The 17,675-nt window shown below is 36.5% G+C and overlaps 1 protein-coding gene across 2 annotated transcripts; it reads left to right on the top strand.

Annotated features, from left to right (window-relative positions):
- Positions 1 to 3,285: 3,285 nt before the first annotated feature.
- LOC105052047 (probable serine/threonine-protein kinase WNK7) lies at positions 3,286 to 14,489 on the top strand. Of its 2 annotated transcripts, XM_073243234.1 has the most exons (11): positions 3,286 to 3,460; positions 3,651 to 3,802; positions 3,909 to 3,946; positions 4,073 to 4,300; positions 4,397 to 4,617; positions 5,004 to 5,161; positions 5,350 to 5,806; positions 5,897 to 6,760; positions 7,509 to 7,620; positions 11,205 to 11,363; positions 11,445 to 14,488. In XM_073243234.1, exons 2-8 carry the CDS (start codon positions 3,710 to 3,712, stop codon positions 6,691 to 6,693), a joined length of 1,992 nt encoding a protein of 663 aa, XP_073099335.1. In that variant the 5' UTR covers positions 3,286 to 3,460; positions 3,651 to 3,709; the 3' UTR covers positions 6,694 to 6,760; positions 7,509 to 7,620; positions 11,205 to 11,363; positions 11,445 to 14,488. The 2 variants fall into 2 exon arrangements, with proteins under 2 accessions (XP_073099335.1, XP_073099336.1); XM_073243235.1 differs by lacking the exons at positions 3,286 to 3,460; positions 3,909 to 3,946 and having other exon boundaries at positions 3,660 to 3,802; positions 11,445 to 14,489.
- The last annotated feature ends 3,186 nt before the right edge of the window (positions 14,490 to 17,675 follow it).

The following is a 17,675-nucleotide window of genomic DNA, read 5'->3' as shown; positions in this document are numbered from 1 at the left end:
TTTTGGTAGAAGTATTTTTGTCATTTAAGAATTTCATAAATTTTTCAATGATAAAAATGTCTTTTCCTCTTTATGACATTCTATGAAAAAATTATGACATCCTATGCAGAATGTTATAATTTGACCACAAGATGTCATAATATTGCTATAAGATGTCATATTTTTTTCAGAAAAAAAATTTATTTTATTCAAAATTTCAAATGAAAAAAATAGAATTTTGGATATTAAATGCGCATTTGAAAATCATGACTACATGATCCAATCAGGTAAAGTGGCGTATTTTTTTTACACTACATGCAGTGTACAAAGAATTTTCTTTCAAACTTTTAGAAGAAAATTTTCCCCATGAAAGCTTTTCTTATAATAAAAATTGGGGAAAATGATGATTGTAATCTGTAGCTATCCAACATATTGCCTTTTACTTGGGCTTATTAATGCTGACAAGTTTCGGCCGGGATATGCAGTCAAGTTATATATTAGATGTCAAGATTGAGCTGTATATCTGGGTATATATGTATATATAAAGGTTGAGCTATATATGTGTGTGTGAAGCTTGAGCTCTCTCTCTTAACTGAATGGTCATCTTAATTATCGCTCTTGAAAGCATCTCTCTACGTCATTGCCAAAGGTCCAAAACAAAGTGCACCAATATTTCTCTATGCCCATTGATATAAAACCCCATTAAACCAGCTAATTCTGCCTGAGGTGTTTTTCCCATCTTTTTTCTTTTGAGAAAAAGAAGGCAAACGCCAAGCTCCACCTGAACCTCATTAAGGAGATGAAGTGTAACTGCAAGAGGCTAAGACCTCAGTACAAAAGGGAGTGAAAAGGCTAAAGATACAGTAGTGGGGATAATTTAGAGGCTAACAAAGCGGTCTTTCTCTGCCGCTTTGCTTTAAATTTTTAGATGTTGAAGTAATCTGGTTAACCATGTTGTCCTTCTGCCATTTTCTTCTCTGTATCTTACCTACAATTGTCCCCTAAATTTTTTGTCATATCAAAGCAAAAGCAAAAATCAGATGCCTAACAATGTATCTATGGACGCTGAAGATTGATGTCTAATAATGTATCTATGTATGCTGAAGATTGATTTACTAGACAATTGCATTATATCACTTTTGTCAAAATATAGGGGTTCATCAAAAATTCACTCAAGAATTTCACTCGGCACATACATTGCATCACTTCTCTATCATCCACAATACATGAGGGTTACCTTGAGATAAAAGCAACAATGAATCATAGATGCATGTAGAGATTTTTTTTGCAACAGTACTATAGCAGTATATAGATGCGTATGAGCTTATATTTGGACACTGTTATTTTTGAACGTACACACTGAATAAATCAGTCCTATGCAACTGGATAGCTGACCACGTGCATATAGGTAATGCTACAAGAGCTCTCAAGAAAATAGATCTTTTTTTTGGGTGCAATTCAAAGTAAGATTATGCTGTAAAGGACCAGCTAGAGTTGCCATCAAGATCAGGTGTAGATGTAACCTGTTAGGGTATATAAACTTTCTACAACCTCGGTCATATGACGATCTGTCTTCTTGGCTCTTGTACTTCCTCACCTTCGGAGTTGTGTTGATCTTAAGATTGAATATATGTTCGGCTTTGATAGAATATTCCAAGATGTTTTCTATATTCTCGTGATTAATGAATCATAATTCAAATTTTATGGAGCGAAATAATTATCCAGGATGGCTCTCAGTGGGTGCAACAACTACTCACGATAGATCATCATGGATTTAATAATTATTTATGATTAAAATCTACTTAAACAACAACTATATCTTTGATATTCGTGAAAATGGCCAGCGTATTCCCTCTCTACATGTAAGAGGATAGGAATATCCCACGGATAAATCTTTTTTGAAGACATAAGAATTTTCTTCTCATTATCTCTCTCATTTTTTACTATTCCAAAACTCTACCTAAATATTAGAGGATTTTTCGTTGAAAAATCTTCGACAAGTAGACTCGTAGTTGTTGGGATCGCCAAAATCATCACAGCATTGACTCAAAGCTCAACTCGGCATAAACAATTGGAGTTTGCTGCAATATAACCCAAACTAAAATTTAGTTGTTGGAGATTTCATGTTAGACCTTTTTCTAAATCTATGCATCTTAGAATTTGATTGGATCAGATTTAGGTATGGTGAGATAAGGAATGGGACTAAGCAAAGATCTTGAATGAATATGGTTATTTGGATCTTTTTATGCCTTGATAATTATCTACTAAACAACTAAAAAATTAATAAAAATATTAAAAAAATATAAATATAAAATTTTTATAATATATTGGGTTAGATAAATTAGTGGATTTGAAGCTGTACGTAAAAGAACTGCATCCATTTATCTTTGATCTGTCTAACTCATAGAAATTCAAGTTTCAATAGATCATGTGAGGTTCAGATAGATCTTAATCGAATATAAATATGCGTAAGAAATAAAGATGCACATAAGTCAGATTAATTTAAATTAGAGGCTATTCTACAACCGGTTCAATTCTAAATGATTCTCTAGTTTTTAACCAAAGTCAAACCAATTAATATCGAAACCGGCTCACATAATCAAATCGATATCAGATTGGTTCGAGTCAAATTACCCATTGGAAAAACCATTGATTTATTTAAAAAATAAATGCATGATAGAAGGTGAACTAGAGAAATCATAATATAATATATTCAAAAATATTATCAATATTTTATTCATAAAAAAAATAATTATTGATCAAAATCATGAATGAAGAACCTATAACAATTGATCATGCATGATAAAATTTGTACGTAATGTACAAAAAATAACTATGCATTATATTTGTGTTTAGATCTGGTTGGTTCAGATTCGGATAATCCATCTTCCAGACTCAAACCTAAATTGAATCCAATTGAGTTTCTAGACATTGGAATCCGAATGCAGATTCGAATCCAAATCCGTTCAGTTTGTTTTGATTCTTCGTTGACCCAAACCCGTGTATGTAAGAATTGTGCGTGAAGCGCGATAGCAAATTTTTTATAGGTTTCTGTTGACCAATTTATAAGCAGACAACTCAACCTTATCTTCAGAATCTAATTTCATTCTTCACGCGTAAGTCACGTGCACCTTAAAAAGGAAACCAAAAATATAGTTGGAATAACATCCATAGTTTCTTAAAACAGAATAATAAATCGCCGAATCACGATCCTTATCGCCCCTTCCCATTATGAGGTTACATCACGACCGTTGATTTCCTCATACGCGTCCGGTTGCCAACGGGATTCTAAACCTATAAATAAACCCCCAACCTCGCACTCTCTCTCTCTCCCCACCAGAACTCTTTTCCAAAAGCCGCAGAGCGAAACGAGCACCCCTCGCGCGATCTTTCTTCGAGAGTTGGTTGGGCTTCCCGCGAGGGTTTTCCAGAGCTCTTCCCCCTTCGCGAGGGATTCTTTGTTCGAATCTACGCGTCACCGGTCCGTTCTTTCGTTCTTTCGTTTTTTGGATTTCTCGTATCGAATCCGCGGTTTTCTTTCTTTGTTTGTTTGGTTCCTGGATTTGAATCCGCAGTTTTTGTCTTCGAATCGATGCGCATTGGGTTAGGGTTTGGCTAGTGCCCTAATCGGGGATCTTTCGTTGCTTGTATATAATTTTCTCTGTGTTTAGGGTTTTTGGCTTCGTGTTCGCTTCTGAGGACTAGCACTGGTGGTTCTTCGCCGGAGACGATGAGCCTGGTGCTGGCCGACGGGGCCGACGAGCAGCCGGAGCCACCCCATCCCGACGTCATCGAGGTTGATCCCACTCGGCGATATGTTTGTGTAAGTACTCTGTGTCTCTGATACTTTTTGTTTTATAGGATAGTGCGTTGTCGCCGAGGAAAAAAAAGTTTGATTTTTTGGTTCAAATTATTGATTTTGCTGACAGTATAAGGAGATATTAGGAAAAGGCGCTTTCAAGACTGTGTAAGTTTCTTCAATCTATGGTTTTGTAAATAAATTATAATTTGATTTATATCAATGCTCGATGTTTTACATCTAAGTCTTGCAATGCCTCATGTTTGATAATATTTAGTGGTAATGGAATAACAGGTACAAGGGATTTGATGAAGTCAATGGAATTGAGGTAGCTTGGAACCAGGTTAGGATTGATGATGTGCTGCAGTCTCCTGACAGCTTGGAGAGATTGTACTCGGAAGTACATCTTCTGAAATCTCTGAAACATGATAATATTGTGAAATTCTACAGTTCATGGGTTGATGATAAAAAGAAGACTATTAATATCATCACTGAATTGTTCACCTCTGGCAGCTTGAGACAGTATGGTCGAATTCTGAGTCTTGTTGTTTAAAGTTTTTGATTGATGAGTGACGTTTATTATTTATTTGGGTTAGCGACATGTTTTGTGTAAAATAGGTACCGTAAGAAACACAAGAAGGTGGACATGAAAGCAGTGAAGGGATGGGCGAGGCAGATTCTGATGGGGTTGAACTATCTCCATGGTCAGAAGCCACCAATCATACATCGGGATTTGAAGTGTGATAACATTTTTATTAATGGAAACCATGGAGAGGTGAAGATTGGGGATCTTGGGTTCGCAACTGTCATGCAGCAACCCAATGCTCGAAGTGTAATTGGTACGATTTTTTACTTTCTTGCTTGTCATGGTCATGTTCTTTGAATGGGGCAGCACTTTTGCTTTAAGTTAAAGGAAACTAAGAAATGACAGTTAAAATAAATTCAATCAAATGATATTCCACTTCCCTATCACTCCTTAGTGGACTGAACATTGCTATTGGAGAGAGGAGAAATAGAAAGGTTCTGCATCAATTTTTTGTTTTAATTGAGATTGCTGACTCCCCAGATTATTTCGTTGCTGTTACTGGATGCAATTGGAACAAGTAGTTAGTTCTTATTCTTGGATATCTGAGGGTGGATGTCTCTATCAATGCTTATTTGTAGGAGAACAGTAAAGCAGCTTGGTTTGAGATTCAATTTTAATGATATTTTGTTTTAACTGCAGGGACTCCTGAGTTTATGGCACCAGAACTCTATGATGAAAATTATAACGAGTTGGTAGATATATACTCCTTTGGGATGTGCATGCTAGAAATGGTCACCTTTGAGTACCCATACAGCGAATGTACAAATTCTGCTCAAATATACAAAAAAGTTTCTTCTGTAGGTGTCATCTGCAAGTCTTTAAACTCTAATTATCTTTATAGCTTGTTATTCGAGAAAAAGAATATGATTACTTGTTTGTAAATGATGATTGTTTTTCTCTGCATAATTAGATTTTGATTGTTCTTTTGCAAAAGATAAGTCGAAAATTGAACTTGGCATTTCTTTTTTCTGAATGATTTTTATAGGGGATAAAGCCTGCTGCTCTTTCAAAAGTAAATGATCCAGAAGTGAAAGCTTTTATAGAGAAGTGCCTTGTTCCAGCTGCTCAGCGATTACAAGCACGGGACCTTCTAAGGGACCCTTTTCTCCAGGTGGACGTGTCAAATGGAAATCAAGGGAACCAATCTCTGCAACTGCCTGATATCGTCAAACTAAGCACTGGGTTGGGTGCCTCCAAAGACCATTGTGTTCATTCAAAAGAACCAAAAAGTAGCATACAGCAAGTACAGTGTCATGAAGATCTCGATGATGATGATGATGAGCCTGCAATTATCGCTGTAGTTGAAAACCCTGATGGTAAAAGTTCAAACTTGCTAACTTTGGAGGTACGAAAGAAAAGAAAAGATGGTGGAATTATATTAAAAGGGGAGAGGAAGGAGACTGATTCTGTATCCTTGAAAGTACAGATTATTAATGGGAAAGGTAATTGCTGTACTTTTAAAACTATTTCCCTCCATCATTATTAGTTTTGAATGATAACTCATCAATGCATTCCTTGTTTTATGCATGCAGGTCGCATAGGTCATGCCAACAATGTTGACTTCCTCTTTTACCTGGATAGTGATACTTCTCTTTCAGTTGCTAGTGAGATGGTTGAGCAACTTGAACTGGCACAGAAGGATATAAAGCTCATTGCAGGGTTAATTGATTCATTAATTATAAACTTGATACCTGGATGGAAACCATGCGTTGCCATTGGTCGGCTGATAACTCTAGATGGAACTCGAAATCCAAAGGATCTGCAGTTGGTTGAGTGTGGGAAATTCTCTAATGTATCGTCCCAGAGTATCTCTAAAGCTGCTGATGTTTTTGTCCCCCGTCCCTTTGTTGATTCCAGCTCCAAAGAAGGCTCCGATCAGCCAGTGTATGATGCTGTGGTTAATGGGAAACTCGATCATGTCACAGAAGATGCTGATTTTGGATCTGCGAATGTGGTTGCATTGGTCAATCAGGATTCTGAGGGTAATTATGGAAAGTCCCCACGTTTCTCTCCATCAAACCTTGTGGATCATAATTGGTTAAATATGGAGGGAGTGGTTAAAGGGGCTTTGTCAAAAGTTGAGAATGACATGATCCTAGATCAGAAAGACATGGGTATCAATGGTGTTGATATGTCAGCCTTCCTGGGAAATGGTTCTTCATTGGTTTTAATTCATGAACATGAAATTGACGAGGAGCTGAGACTATATTTGGAATCTATTGAACTACTGTATCAGCAGGCAATAAAGGACATATCTCAGAAAAGAGAGCAAACCATTGCAATGGCAAAGCAAAGGGCATTTCAGAGGAAGCAATTGTTGTCTCGTTGATATTTTCTCTGCTACTTGTCTTCTCAATCTTTTCATGAGAGAATGTTTGCAGAAGAGGACATCACATGTAGGAAATTCCTGTGTCCTATCTTCTGAAGATAAATTTGAGAGCAAATAGCTGAAGTGGATTAGTTCCTGCTGATCTGTGTCTTTTTTCTTTTGAGCTACTATGGTTGTTTGTTGATGTTGCTGGATATATTGTTAGTTGGTTGTTAATATTACAGGTTCTTAGTTCACTTGCAGAAACTTAGTATAATTTTTATCTTCTAAAACTCTGCATGTGTCATTGCTTATGTGCTTAAAATGTTGGAAAAGGCTGGTTTATTGGATAGTCATCTCTAAACAATGGAGGTTCTTCCTTGACAGTGGAATGAACAAGATGTAATTGCTATGTTGATGGTTCTTTTGGAGTATCAGGTCATTGAACTAGAGTTTCAGCCCTACAGCGTAGTTTGTATTTTAACAAAAACTACAGATTTTAGTGGTCATCGTAGGTATGTTTTCTTGCTTGCCGATAATGATTCAGAAGGGCTATATCAAATTATATTAACTAATTCTTGCATCATTTAGATATTGTTATACTCTTTGAACCAGAAACATCCTCTTGTACTTGTTTGATCATCACTTCTGGGAGTGATTAAACTTTCCCTATTTTAAGAACTAGCTCGTCATTTATGGAGTATGTGTAGTATTGTCCAGTTGGTATTCAAAGTTGGGACCCTGAGGTTTATTAATGACAAACAAATGAAGTTAAATAGATTCGAGATATTTTGCTGGATAAAATATTTTATCTACCTTTTTCCCTTCATGTACAGGAATTGTTGCAGGAAAAGAAGGGAGAAGTGTTTGATTTGATATTTATCTTAATAATGTTAACTTGATGCTGACGTACTTCATAGGAAGTAGAAGGTGATGTTTCTGCTTGTGGTAAGTGTTCTTCCATATAGATATACTCTTATAATGTTTATATGATACTTTTAGGAAATGTTTGTGATCATTGACCTGTGGCTCAAATTTACTTCCGTCCTATAAAACCAATCTTATTTATGTGTCCTTGTTTAAGACTTGAATGCTCTTCCATATCTGATTTTATCAATGTTCTTCTTGTTAAAACTGAATCATGGGGATGATTCTATTTTCTGGGCGAGGCTAGCCAGCAATTGCTATTCGCTTATCCATCGCCTCATGACATTGCGGCTGCCAGCCTGCTGGCTTGTGAATAGTGGTAGTGATGGCATGAGGAAACAATGAACTGTGGATTGTCCCCACATGCACCACCATCCCCAAAATGGTATTTTTCATGTGATGGCCTTTTTAGCATTATCTACTAGCAGTTGGCTGGTGATGTTTGGTGAAATTAGTTTCTCCATTCCTTGGCTCCCTCTCTCTCCTCTCTATCTGTCGTGCATGCAAGCCCCTAAGGAAAATCCCTGCTGTCATCTTTGAAGTGTCTTTGTATGCATGAGTGTTTCTTATGTTATTTTGCCACTTCATACTGGGGGTGTAAATGAGCTAAACATGAGCAAGCTAAGCTGTGTTCAAGCTTGGATCAATATTACAATGGAGCTTAAGCTTTAGTCAAGCTGAGAAAGCCAGCTCTAGCTTCACTTGAATCAGAGTTGAGCTAACTTGAGCTTAACTTGATGATGTTCGAAATTAAAAAAAAAAAAAAAAAATCAACCCCCTTTTCTCTCCAAACTCCCTCTATCTCTATCCTCATCTTCCTCCTTCCTCTTCATTGATGATGCCCACCTGCCACCCTGCTGTTCCTTAGGCGGATGCCTGTGCTTCTGCTTTCTGTTGCCCTGGTTCTTGGTCTCAGTGGCTGGTGCCACCATCTCCATGCCCATTTGCATAGCCTCCTCTCTTGTGGCAGCATCTCTATGGACTACCGGCTCAAAGGCGGAGGCCTTCTTATCTCTGGTCTCGGGATAGGTAGGAAAAGGGAGAGCCGATGGGTGGTGGGAATTGTGGATGGTTGGCTGGTGGTGTCAATCAGTGGTGGATCCTCATCTTCAGTTATGGGGAGACAGATAGGTGATGGCGATGGTGGGTGGGAATCATAGGAATAGCCTAGGAGAAGATTGACGGTGGTTATCGTTGATGGATGGGCATGGTTGGTGATGATATTAGGGGAGTTAGGTTTTAATCCTGTCCATCATCTATCTAGGCTGATCGATTTTAATCTAGTGGCTAAATCCAATAGCTAATTATTTACCCTTCATCAAATCACTAAATAAAAAATTCCTGACATATTTAATAATATACTTGCATCTAATAAATATTGTGTGTATATATGTATATATATATATGTATATGTATATATATATATGTATATGTATATATATATATGTATATGTATATATATATATGTATATGTATATATATATATGTATATGTATATATATATGTATATATATATATATATATGTATGTATATATATATATAACATATTTAATATTTGTGCTGGCTCATGAGCCAAAGGAGCGAGCTAAGCATAGCTCGAGCTATTTGCTGAATGAGCCCTACTCCAAACAGAATTCTTCAGAGCTTTTCATGGAGGTCTAAGACATGTCTTCATCATATTAGGGCTTCAGTGTAATCAAAGAGCTAGCGTTGCATCTCTCTTTCCTTGGTTAGGTGCAAAGTGCACTCGGTTGAACAAGTTGATGGTGTTAATGATGTAGTAGTAGGCATCAAATTGCCATAATCATACAATTGCTGTTAAGCCTTGTCCCCAATAAAGTTGGAGTCAACTTCATGAATCATCAGATTGATGTTCTTTTTAAGGGTCATCTCCATTATTATTTAAGGTTTTAATTATTTCTCACAACTTTTATTCATGACAGTAAAGGTTTGTTCTTCTCTTTCTGAATCTTTCAAGTTGAATTCAAGAATATCTCACTGTTGGTGCTTCCTCATATCTTTACTGCATGTATTTATATCATCTCAACATTTTTTTTTTCTGATTTTATTCTCAATCTGTGCCCCTGAGTTCCTTTTGATGTACCTCTTACCCATTTTATCTTTCCAGGCTTTCCACATTATCATAGTAGAAGATCTGAGATTAGGAAATGAAGTATGAGAGGTTTGGCAGCCAATATTTTCTACCCCATATTATAAGCTACCTTGTTCAAACAGAAAAGACATTGTTTTCATGCTTTTTGGTATATGTTGAGGGTTCTGAAGAGGAGTTCGAGTAAGTGGAGGGGCAGCTTGGAATCGCTGCCATCGTAGTGTATGGACTAGAATACCATCAATGAGTAACTGTCCTAATCTTCTTCTAATTTGCCACCTGTGAGCTTTGTGTCCACCTTAAGCACTTTAAGCAAGCCTTGGTCTATGAGGCCTGGGGTCATTCAATTACACCTCCCTTTCCTTTCATAATGATTTGACATTTTCATTTTTCCTTGTTTTTTTGTAGTAAATATTCTCTCACTAGATTTTGCCCTTTGCTTCTTATTATGCTGGTATCTTTCTGAGAGTGTAGTTGAGTAGCAGCAGCATTTCCCTGATGAAAATGTTTATTCTTTGTTTGTTGAGAGCAAGAATTTGGTATCTTCTTTTCCCATTAATGTGTAGAAGTGAAATTTTGGGAAATAGGTGAGAAGATGTATGTTGGAAACAGTTAGGATGTAATTGTGAGCTACTGTTTCTAGCCGTACATTTTGTTTGTTTTAATTTTATACTGCAAGATTCTGAATACATTATTTGCTTATAACATGTTGTGCCACTCTGATTTTGGAATTTCTCAAAGTCCCTACTCCCTACTCCTGAATTTATTATCTCTTACAGTCAAAACACTATAATGAAGTCTGCATATTCTTGAATTCAAGATTTCATTAACCACATTTCATGAGATTGCAGAAGATTTAGAATTTTAAATTAGCATCTTTATGAAAATTCCCATTGAAATTCCTACTTTTGTGTATATATAATTTTTGGATGAAGCGGGAACATACCAAATTTCCTTGTCTTCTCTTTCTAATTTAGAATTCAGGTGGTTCGGCCCATGAAGATTTTTTCCCCTCCTCTAACAAAGGGAATTCATCTTGTGGAACCTATAAGCAGTGTAATTATTGGTTCCAGAATGAATGTTTGTTATGAATTAGACACCTTAAGGTCAGTCAAATAGTGGTAATATTGCCTCCATAGCTGTTAGATTGAATATTCTAGACCAATCTTGCTTCTATTTTTTTGTAATAGAGCATATGCTTGTGTTATCTCGGAGAGCGATGAATCTATTTTAAAGAGTTCTCTGCTCATTATAGTGTGGATATTGCTGGGCAAGGCAACCATTTATGACTGGATGTCTAGAAGGCATCTGTTTGCTTGCTGGATGGCGCTTGTAAATCAACAATTTCTCCATTGTGCTTTTATTTGTATTATGATGTCTGCTATGTTTCCTTAACTTTGTTATGCTCCCTTCATTTGCAAAATTCAGTATTAACTGTAATTCAGTACTTTGTTAGCTCATGCATCTAGCTTGTGTTCTCCTTTTCCATTGCAGAAGAAGCACAAGGCTTACCAGTATTCCAATGGACTACAACTCAATGATCTATCCATAAGTTGAATTCATACAATTATCTAGACCACTCTGACCGGTTAACTCCAAAAATTGTCAAATATGCCTCAGATAGCTATCGAATATGTTCTTCTACTCTTTGATGTAAGATTCCTTTCACTCGTTTTAACCCCTCCGGAGCCCCACTTATGATTCTTTTTGTTCTTTTTTCAATGACCTGTATAGGAACACAATAAAAGCGGGCATTCTTAAAATGATTATTCTGGATTAAAAACCTGTGATGCTGAGGAGATCATGGAAGACTGTTATGACTGTTGTAGACCCTCATCAAAATCTTGGAATTCTTGATTTGGAAATTCTTCGAATCAGTTGGAGATAGGAAGATGTTGAGTGATATTTTCACAGGCAGAAAAAATTATCATCCATGATTGTTGAAGCAAAGGGCTTAATTTGAGGAGCCGTGCTACTTTGTGAAGAGGAAGATTGAGATGATTCTTTGCTATCAGATGACACTTTATGTTAGTGTTTGGAAAAATCAATTTCACATTTAGTTTTGGCCAAGCCAGGTGAGTTTGATTTTGGCTGTCTTTTTGATGGTATCAGCAAATTTTGTTTTAACCTGTTAATGCAACATAATCTTTGTTCAGAATATATACTAGTGATCTTTCCCAAATCTCTCTTAGTTAACTGCAGGATTGATGCATAGCACTACAAAACATGTCTCTGTTTTTGTGCTTGTAGCAGAGTTCTTTTATTTCTGATGAACACCATGCATCAATGTGAGTTATTTCCCAAAAATGAAGCTCTTTCACTTTTGTAATATGCATAGATTCTAAATATTTTATTAGGTTTTCATGCTCATTGCATTAACCAGTTTCAGGAAAAAGGAAAAGAAAAACATGAGCCAGTCTATTACTTGTGTCTTAGAGGTACTATAAAGGAATCTGTGTTGTATATCCCCAGGTCATGCTTATTTATATCTATTGTTTTTTGCATATTCTGCAGAAGCAGTATTCTGTTAAATCATTAACTGCTAGGGCGGTTGCTGATTCTTTGCATGGAGGTGTTGCCCATTCTTCTTTGGTATAATGGTATTCCATACAACCAACCTATGTATTACTGATATTCTTCTTATGAGATTGGCACGTTGTGTGTTTGATAGGAAAGAGTTGTCCTTTCTGAAATTGCAATTGTTTATCATTTCTTCCATGTTTATAGATCATCACATGCTAGGCTCCTATTTTGTTAGGAAATATTATCTGCATGGGCAATTTTCTTGTTCTAGATATTCTGAACTTATTGTAAATGTTGTAAAGTTGAAAGCATTGATTGATGAACTCTGCCAACTTGCTAGATCATTGTGTCTCAATTCTTTGCATAGGTCGTAAGTTACACATAAGTACTGCTTGTTCTTATATGATATTTGTTGTGTTGTGGGAAGGGGGATAATGTTAATGGGGGTGTTATTCCTTAAAAAGAAACATTAACAGGGGCGTTGTTTGTTAGACTTCAGGAATCCGGTTTGACATTTTATATGTGAGTAATATTGTTCTTTTAGAGATGGAAGAAGAGGTAATGTATCTTTGAATTACTCACGATTAGCAATAAATATTTGGCTTCTATTGTTTTGATGGACCTAAGGTTATTGCTGGTGTATAACGGCATCGGTCAAGACTAAATCCACCTGACATAATGACAAATCTCATAAAAAGGTTGGATCTGAATTTGTTATATACTGTTTCGTCTAGCATGCATACATGAATACTATTTTTTATTTATATTATTCATTTAAAGTTTATGGCTGAAACTTTATAAGGTACAGCTAATTTGCAATATCGTGACAGGTGGAAGTTATCTTGCTTTTCACCTGTTTAGTAAAGCCAGTTGTGTATACCACACATTATCTCATCCTCGATAGATGCTGCCCACTCCCTTTTATGACAAAATGTGGACCTGCCTGCAATTACCATCTCAGAACCATGCACAACTATGAGTACTTCATGGACTTTGCTCCTGACCTCGTGAAAATGAGATGCAAGACCTTATCATTCATTTAACTTACTCCAATCTTATTTAGTTACATTTCCATCACCGACCAGATAACTTGGTATGCACACAAAAGCATCCTTGTTAGGACAGCTACAGGTTTCTGTCCTCTTCAAGTGAAGTACATTACTACCATTACCTATAATCTCCTACACGACTGTAGCTAGGGCAGTGAATGTTCTACGGTGAACTCACCATAAAAGCATTGTGACAGGAGAACTCACACTAGTATTGTTATGACATCTTTTTGACCCTTTTCCCCTTCATTTTTGCCCTTTTGGTGGGTTGGGGTGTTGGGGGAAGGGGGGGTGCTTATGATCTTTTCTATGATAACATTTGGATATCATGCATTGCAGTCTCTCTAATCTCCTTTTTAGATGGTGCAGAGGGCAGGTTCGGAACTTGTGGATCTGTTTTGTCATTCATTATTGAGAAAATCCTCGTGAAAGTGTTTGCAGATAAGTGTTCTGAAGAGATCCATTTCACTGCTTGTGCCAATGTGGGTCATACGGTTGACAATATTGTTCAGCTCATGGTAGCTCAAAACCATATACGCCCGCCTAAAGCTTCTCTTTCTCGATGGATGAAAATTGATGTAATGCAGCACATCAAAGCCATTGTTATCAAGGAAAAGCCCAGCTTATCCACTGTCAATTGCTGATTGCTAGATCCTCTTCAAGGAGCCGATGTGTTGTTTGTAAGTTGATTTAGTGCCTTTCAGTGTCTCTGTTTTGATAAGTGCCATAAGTTATCCAAGGTCAAAGGGAATGGAATTAGAGCTTACTGCGGTTATCGGCTATTTGAAGGAATTGCAGCTACTTGAACATGGAATTTTCAGTAGTAGTTCCAGAGACGTTAGTACTCTGTTGAACTTCTCGCACCATTGTTTTCTTGCCGTAGAAATGAGGAGGATTTGCTGCTTTAACTGACCTATCCAAGCATCCCCTATGTTTTCGTACTTGTAGCATCCTCTGTTTCTTGTTGAATCAGATGAGGATCTCAATTCATGTAAAAGAGGAGAAAGTTGGTATGGATTGCATAATGAAAAATGGTTAAAAGAAGGAAAGAGTAAGATTAAAATGAGAAATGGAAAGACAATTCAAGGTTATCACTTTTGTACATTGACTTTTGCGCTGGGCCTTTTCCAGCACTTGTTGTATGGTTTCTTAAGCCTTTGTATCTGGAACAGTGATTATTGTTAATGATGATTTATTTGCTTGTTTTGCAAAAAAAAAGACAATTAAGATACCTCGTGTAATTTTCTCCTGGGATTTCTTCAGCAGTGCAAAAAAATGCTGGCATTTTGCGATATTTCATATCTTGACACAAAGGGAAGTTCCAGCAAGAAAAATAAGATTTTTTTCTTTTGGAATATTACGGCTAGGATTTAATTAATATTGCACACGATACCTCTGTACTGAGAAAATTATTTTTATTTGCAAGAAGGTCTTGTTATTTGCAATAATCACCTTCTCTGGTTAAGTTAACGAACGATAGGATATGATTATCCTGTCCTTGGAAAAATAGTATTTTTATTTTGAAAAAGAAAATAGGAAAAATTTAAATATAAAAATTTATTAGAATTATATCGGTAGCGCTCATATCTACTCTCTCAGTAATTGCACTCGCGAACCACGCTAATCCACTCCGTGCTATGTTAGCACAAGGAGAACTGAGAAGGAATATGGTGGGGCATCTAAACATATTCCAACAATAATAACATGCAGATGCCCCCTTCAAATTATTTTTTCAAAATTTTGCTCTGTGCCCTAGCATTACGTTGTCATTTTTTAATTGATTTTTTTTTTTTTTCTGTTATCACGTACCAAGAATAACGTTACTACAAGATATTATACTGTCTTTTCGCTCAATTCATGAAAAAAATTAGTTTTTAGTTGGAGGTTAAATTCCAATTTTGTTCTTAGCAGTTTCAGAGATCAAGAAAAAATGCATAATATTATTCTCTTTTTGTCTTTTTGGTGACAGCATAATATTATTCTTTGGAGATGAACAGTCTTGGCTGAATACACATTTCTCATTTTTTTTTTTTTCTCGCTTTGGTAAACATACTCATTCCTCCTTCGCTAATATTTATTAAAACCTGTTTGGCCAAACATACCAATTGGAACAGTAATAATTTGATCTTGGCTAACAATGTGTTCATACCAGGGAATATGATGTACATAGAAGATTATAATCTAAAAAGTAAGAATAAAATTTTTCGATGCCAATTCCATATAGTCCAGATAGCCAGCCCCACTCAGGCTGCGTGATCGTTTCCAACATGGGGTTGGCTGACCGAGCAATAGCTGCTGACTCACCTCCACGTAGATATATCTCTAAAAAGGACAAAGGATCGTGGACTTCTCCATTGGATTTGGACCAAGTCAAAACGTGTCGCATATATCCCACTCCTCTTCGCTCAACTTGAACCATAACCAAAATGGAGAAATCGTAGAAAGAAAAGGACACTGGCAATTGGGCCCTCTCTCTCTCTTTCTCCCTTGTATGGGTGCACATATTTATGTCCATCACTTTATTCCCATTGATGGGTTGGAGCCAACTCAGGAGGCATCCTCCCTGGCTCCCATGCATTTTCCATTTCATACTTCCTCTCACCTTGTTCTACGCTATTAAATATTAAAATATTCTGTTTTTAATCTAATAAATATATCGGGATCGATGTGGTCAAAAAGGAAAGAAGTCCTATGGTATATAAACAAAACAAATATTCGAATCCTTTTCTCGTTTCTTCCGTCACCTCGGCATTTACAAAGTCTTCGTTTACTAATTAGTGATGATTGCATGCTTGCCTTTTTTTTAAAATTATTATTATTATTGATTCTTGTTTGAATAATTTGTTGTCTGTATCCTGGATTTGATATCCCAATCAATAATGGCTTGAGGTCCGCAGTCGGCATGCGGTCGGCAACCTGCTCTGAAAATTGCGGCCATCCTGTCGCCCTCCTTTCCCCGGAGAACCGGTGGCGACTTTATTCTAAAATATAGTAGTAATGAATTATAATATCTATGCTTGCAAACTATGCAGAACTAGCGTCTTCAACTATCCCACTTTGCGTCCTACCGAAAAAAAGCGAAAAATCCCACTTTGCTAGTTCTAAATTGGCTGGGATCATGGGCTGAAGGGTCGTCCATACCATACTCTTATGGAGCTACATTAGGCCGGGTCATGTGGTTGTCAAGATTACAGCAGGTTTGGATAAACAAGACGTGTATAATAACTAAAAAAAGAAAAAAAATGCCTCGAGGCTTATGGGTTGATGAGTGTAGGATTTGGACCGTATCTTTCATACGAAAAAGTGATTTATCTTTTTCTCATGATTTGCACGGTTAGATTGTTTGAAAGTCGCAAGCTCAAAATACTTCGAAGGTTGTGTGATGCCAATAATGATTGACATTGTGAAAAAAAGATTCATCATTCTTTTATGCAAAATATACAATCCCAAATCATAAGTGTGTCTGGCAAATGGATCTATTGTTGTAATAGAATATTTTCTCCCTCTCCTAACTACCATTCCGGAGCAAAAACTAAATTTTGTAATGGCCTCAAATTTACCACCTTCACATTATTAGCAGCTGCAATGCAAACCATAGTGCTTTCAAGTATTGAGTTTTTTTTTTAATTATTTTGTAAATATTTTACGTTGCTTTGTCTGAATAGGAGCATACGATAATTTACTTTCCATACAAGGTATGATGGTGCTGATTTGGACTTCAGAGTTTTAAGCCACGGGTGTGGTTGATAGGACCGTCGAGCAGGTTTTCGTCCTTCTCATGACCGAAATTAGATAAAAATATCATGGTTAGCTGAGAGAGCAGCAGCAGCAGCAGCAGCAGCAGCAGGAGGGATGGATTATGTTAATATTTCAAATTTCTTGTTCTTTCTGTTATGCAACAACAACACAGCCCCCGTCCGTTAATAGGCTATCATCCAAAAGTTACTTGTCTGACATGATTTATATACCCAAGACATCTATGTTGCATTTTCTGCATGTATGAAAAAAATGTCAAAATATCATTATCTGAATTTGAATCGGCAATACATTCTTCGAAAGTTCATCATCTAGATCTTAATCAGTGACTTCCAAACAAGTTCAGCTTATATTTTTTAAGTGTCCTTCATCCAGAATTTGTTAATATTTCTTGTATGAAACCGTGGAAACATAAGAATAAACCTTGAGAATGAGAGATAAAGTAGGAGAAGACCACTTGAACCTGTAAATATTTCTGTCCCCTGAGCATCAAAGGGTGAACAATCATGAATTTTTTTGGTTGATAACCATCGTGATTACTATGTAAGTATGCAGTAGTTTCATGATTTGTTAGCTTGTTAAAATATTAAATGCCAGTAATTTTTATGACAAAACATGATAACTGGCTCCTCCCTCA

The sequence above is a fragment of the Elaeis guineensis genome, chromosome 9 (assembly GCF_000442705.2).
Source record: "Elaeis guineensis isolate ETL-2024a chromosome 9, EG11, whole genome shotgun sequence".
NCBI classification, from domain to species: Eukaryota; Viridiplantae; Streptophyta; class Magnoliopsida; order Arecales; family Arecaceae; genus Elaeis; species Elaeis guineensis.
The sequence above is the reverse complement of the archived record's forward strand: the minus strand, read 5'-3'. Positions and strand labels throughout refer to the sequence as shown.

Bases quoted from the DNA above. Each gene is read 5' to 3' on its own strand.
- LOC105052047 (XM_073243234.1), top strand. From the start codon at position 3,710: ATGAGCCTGGTGCTGGCCGACGGGGCCGACGAGCAGCCGGAGCCACCC. The intron at 3,803-3,908 runs GTAAGTACTCTG...TTTTGCTGACAG, and splicing joins CCACTCGGCGATATGTTTGT to TATAAGGAGATATTAGGAAA. The intron at 4,301-4,396 runs GTATGGTCGAAT...TGTGTAAAATAG, and splicing joins ACCTCTGGCAGCTTGAGACA to GTACCGTAAGAAACACAAGA.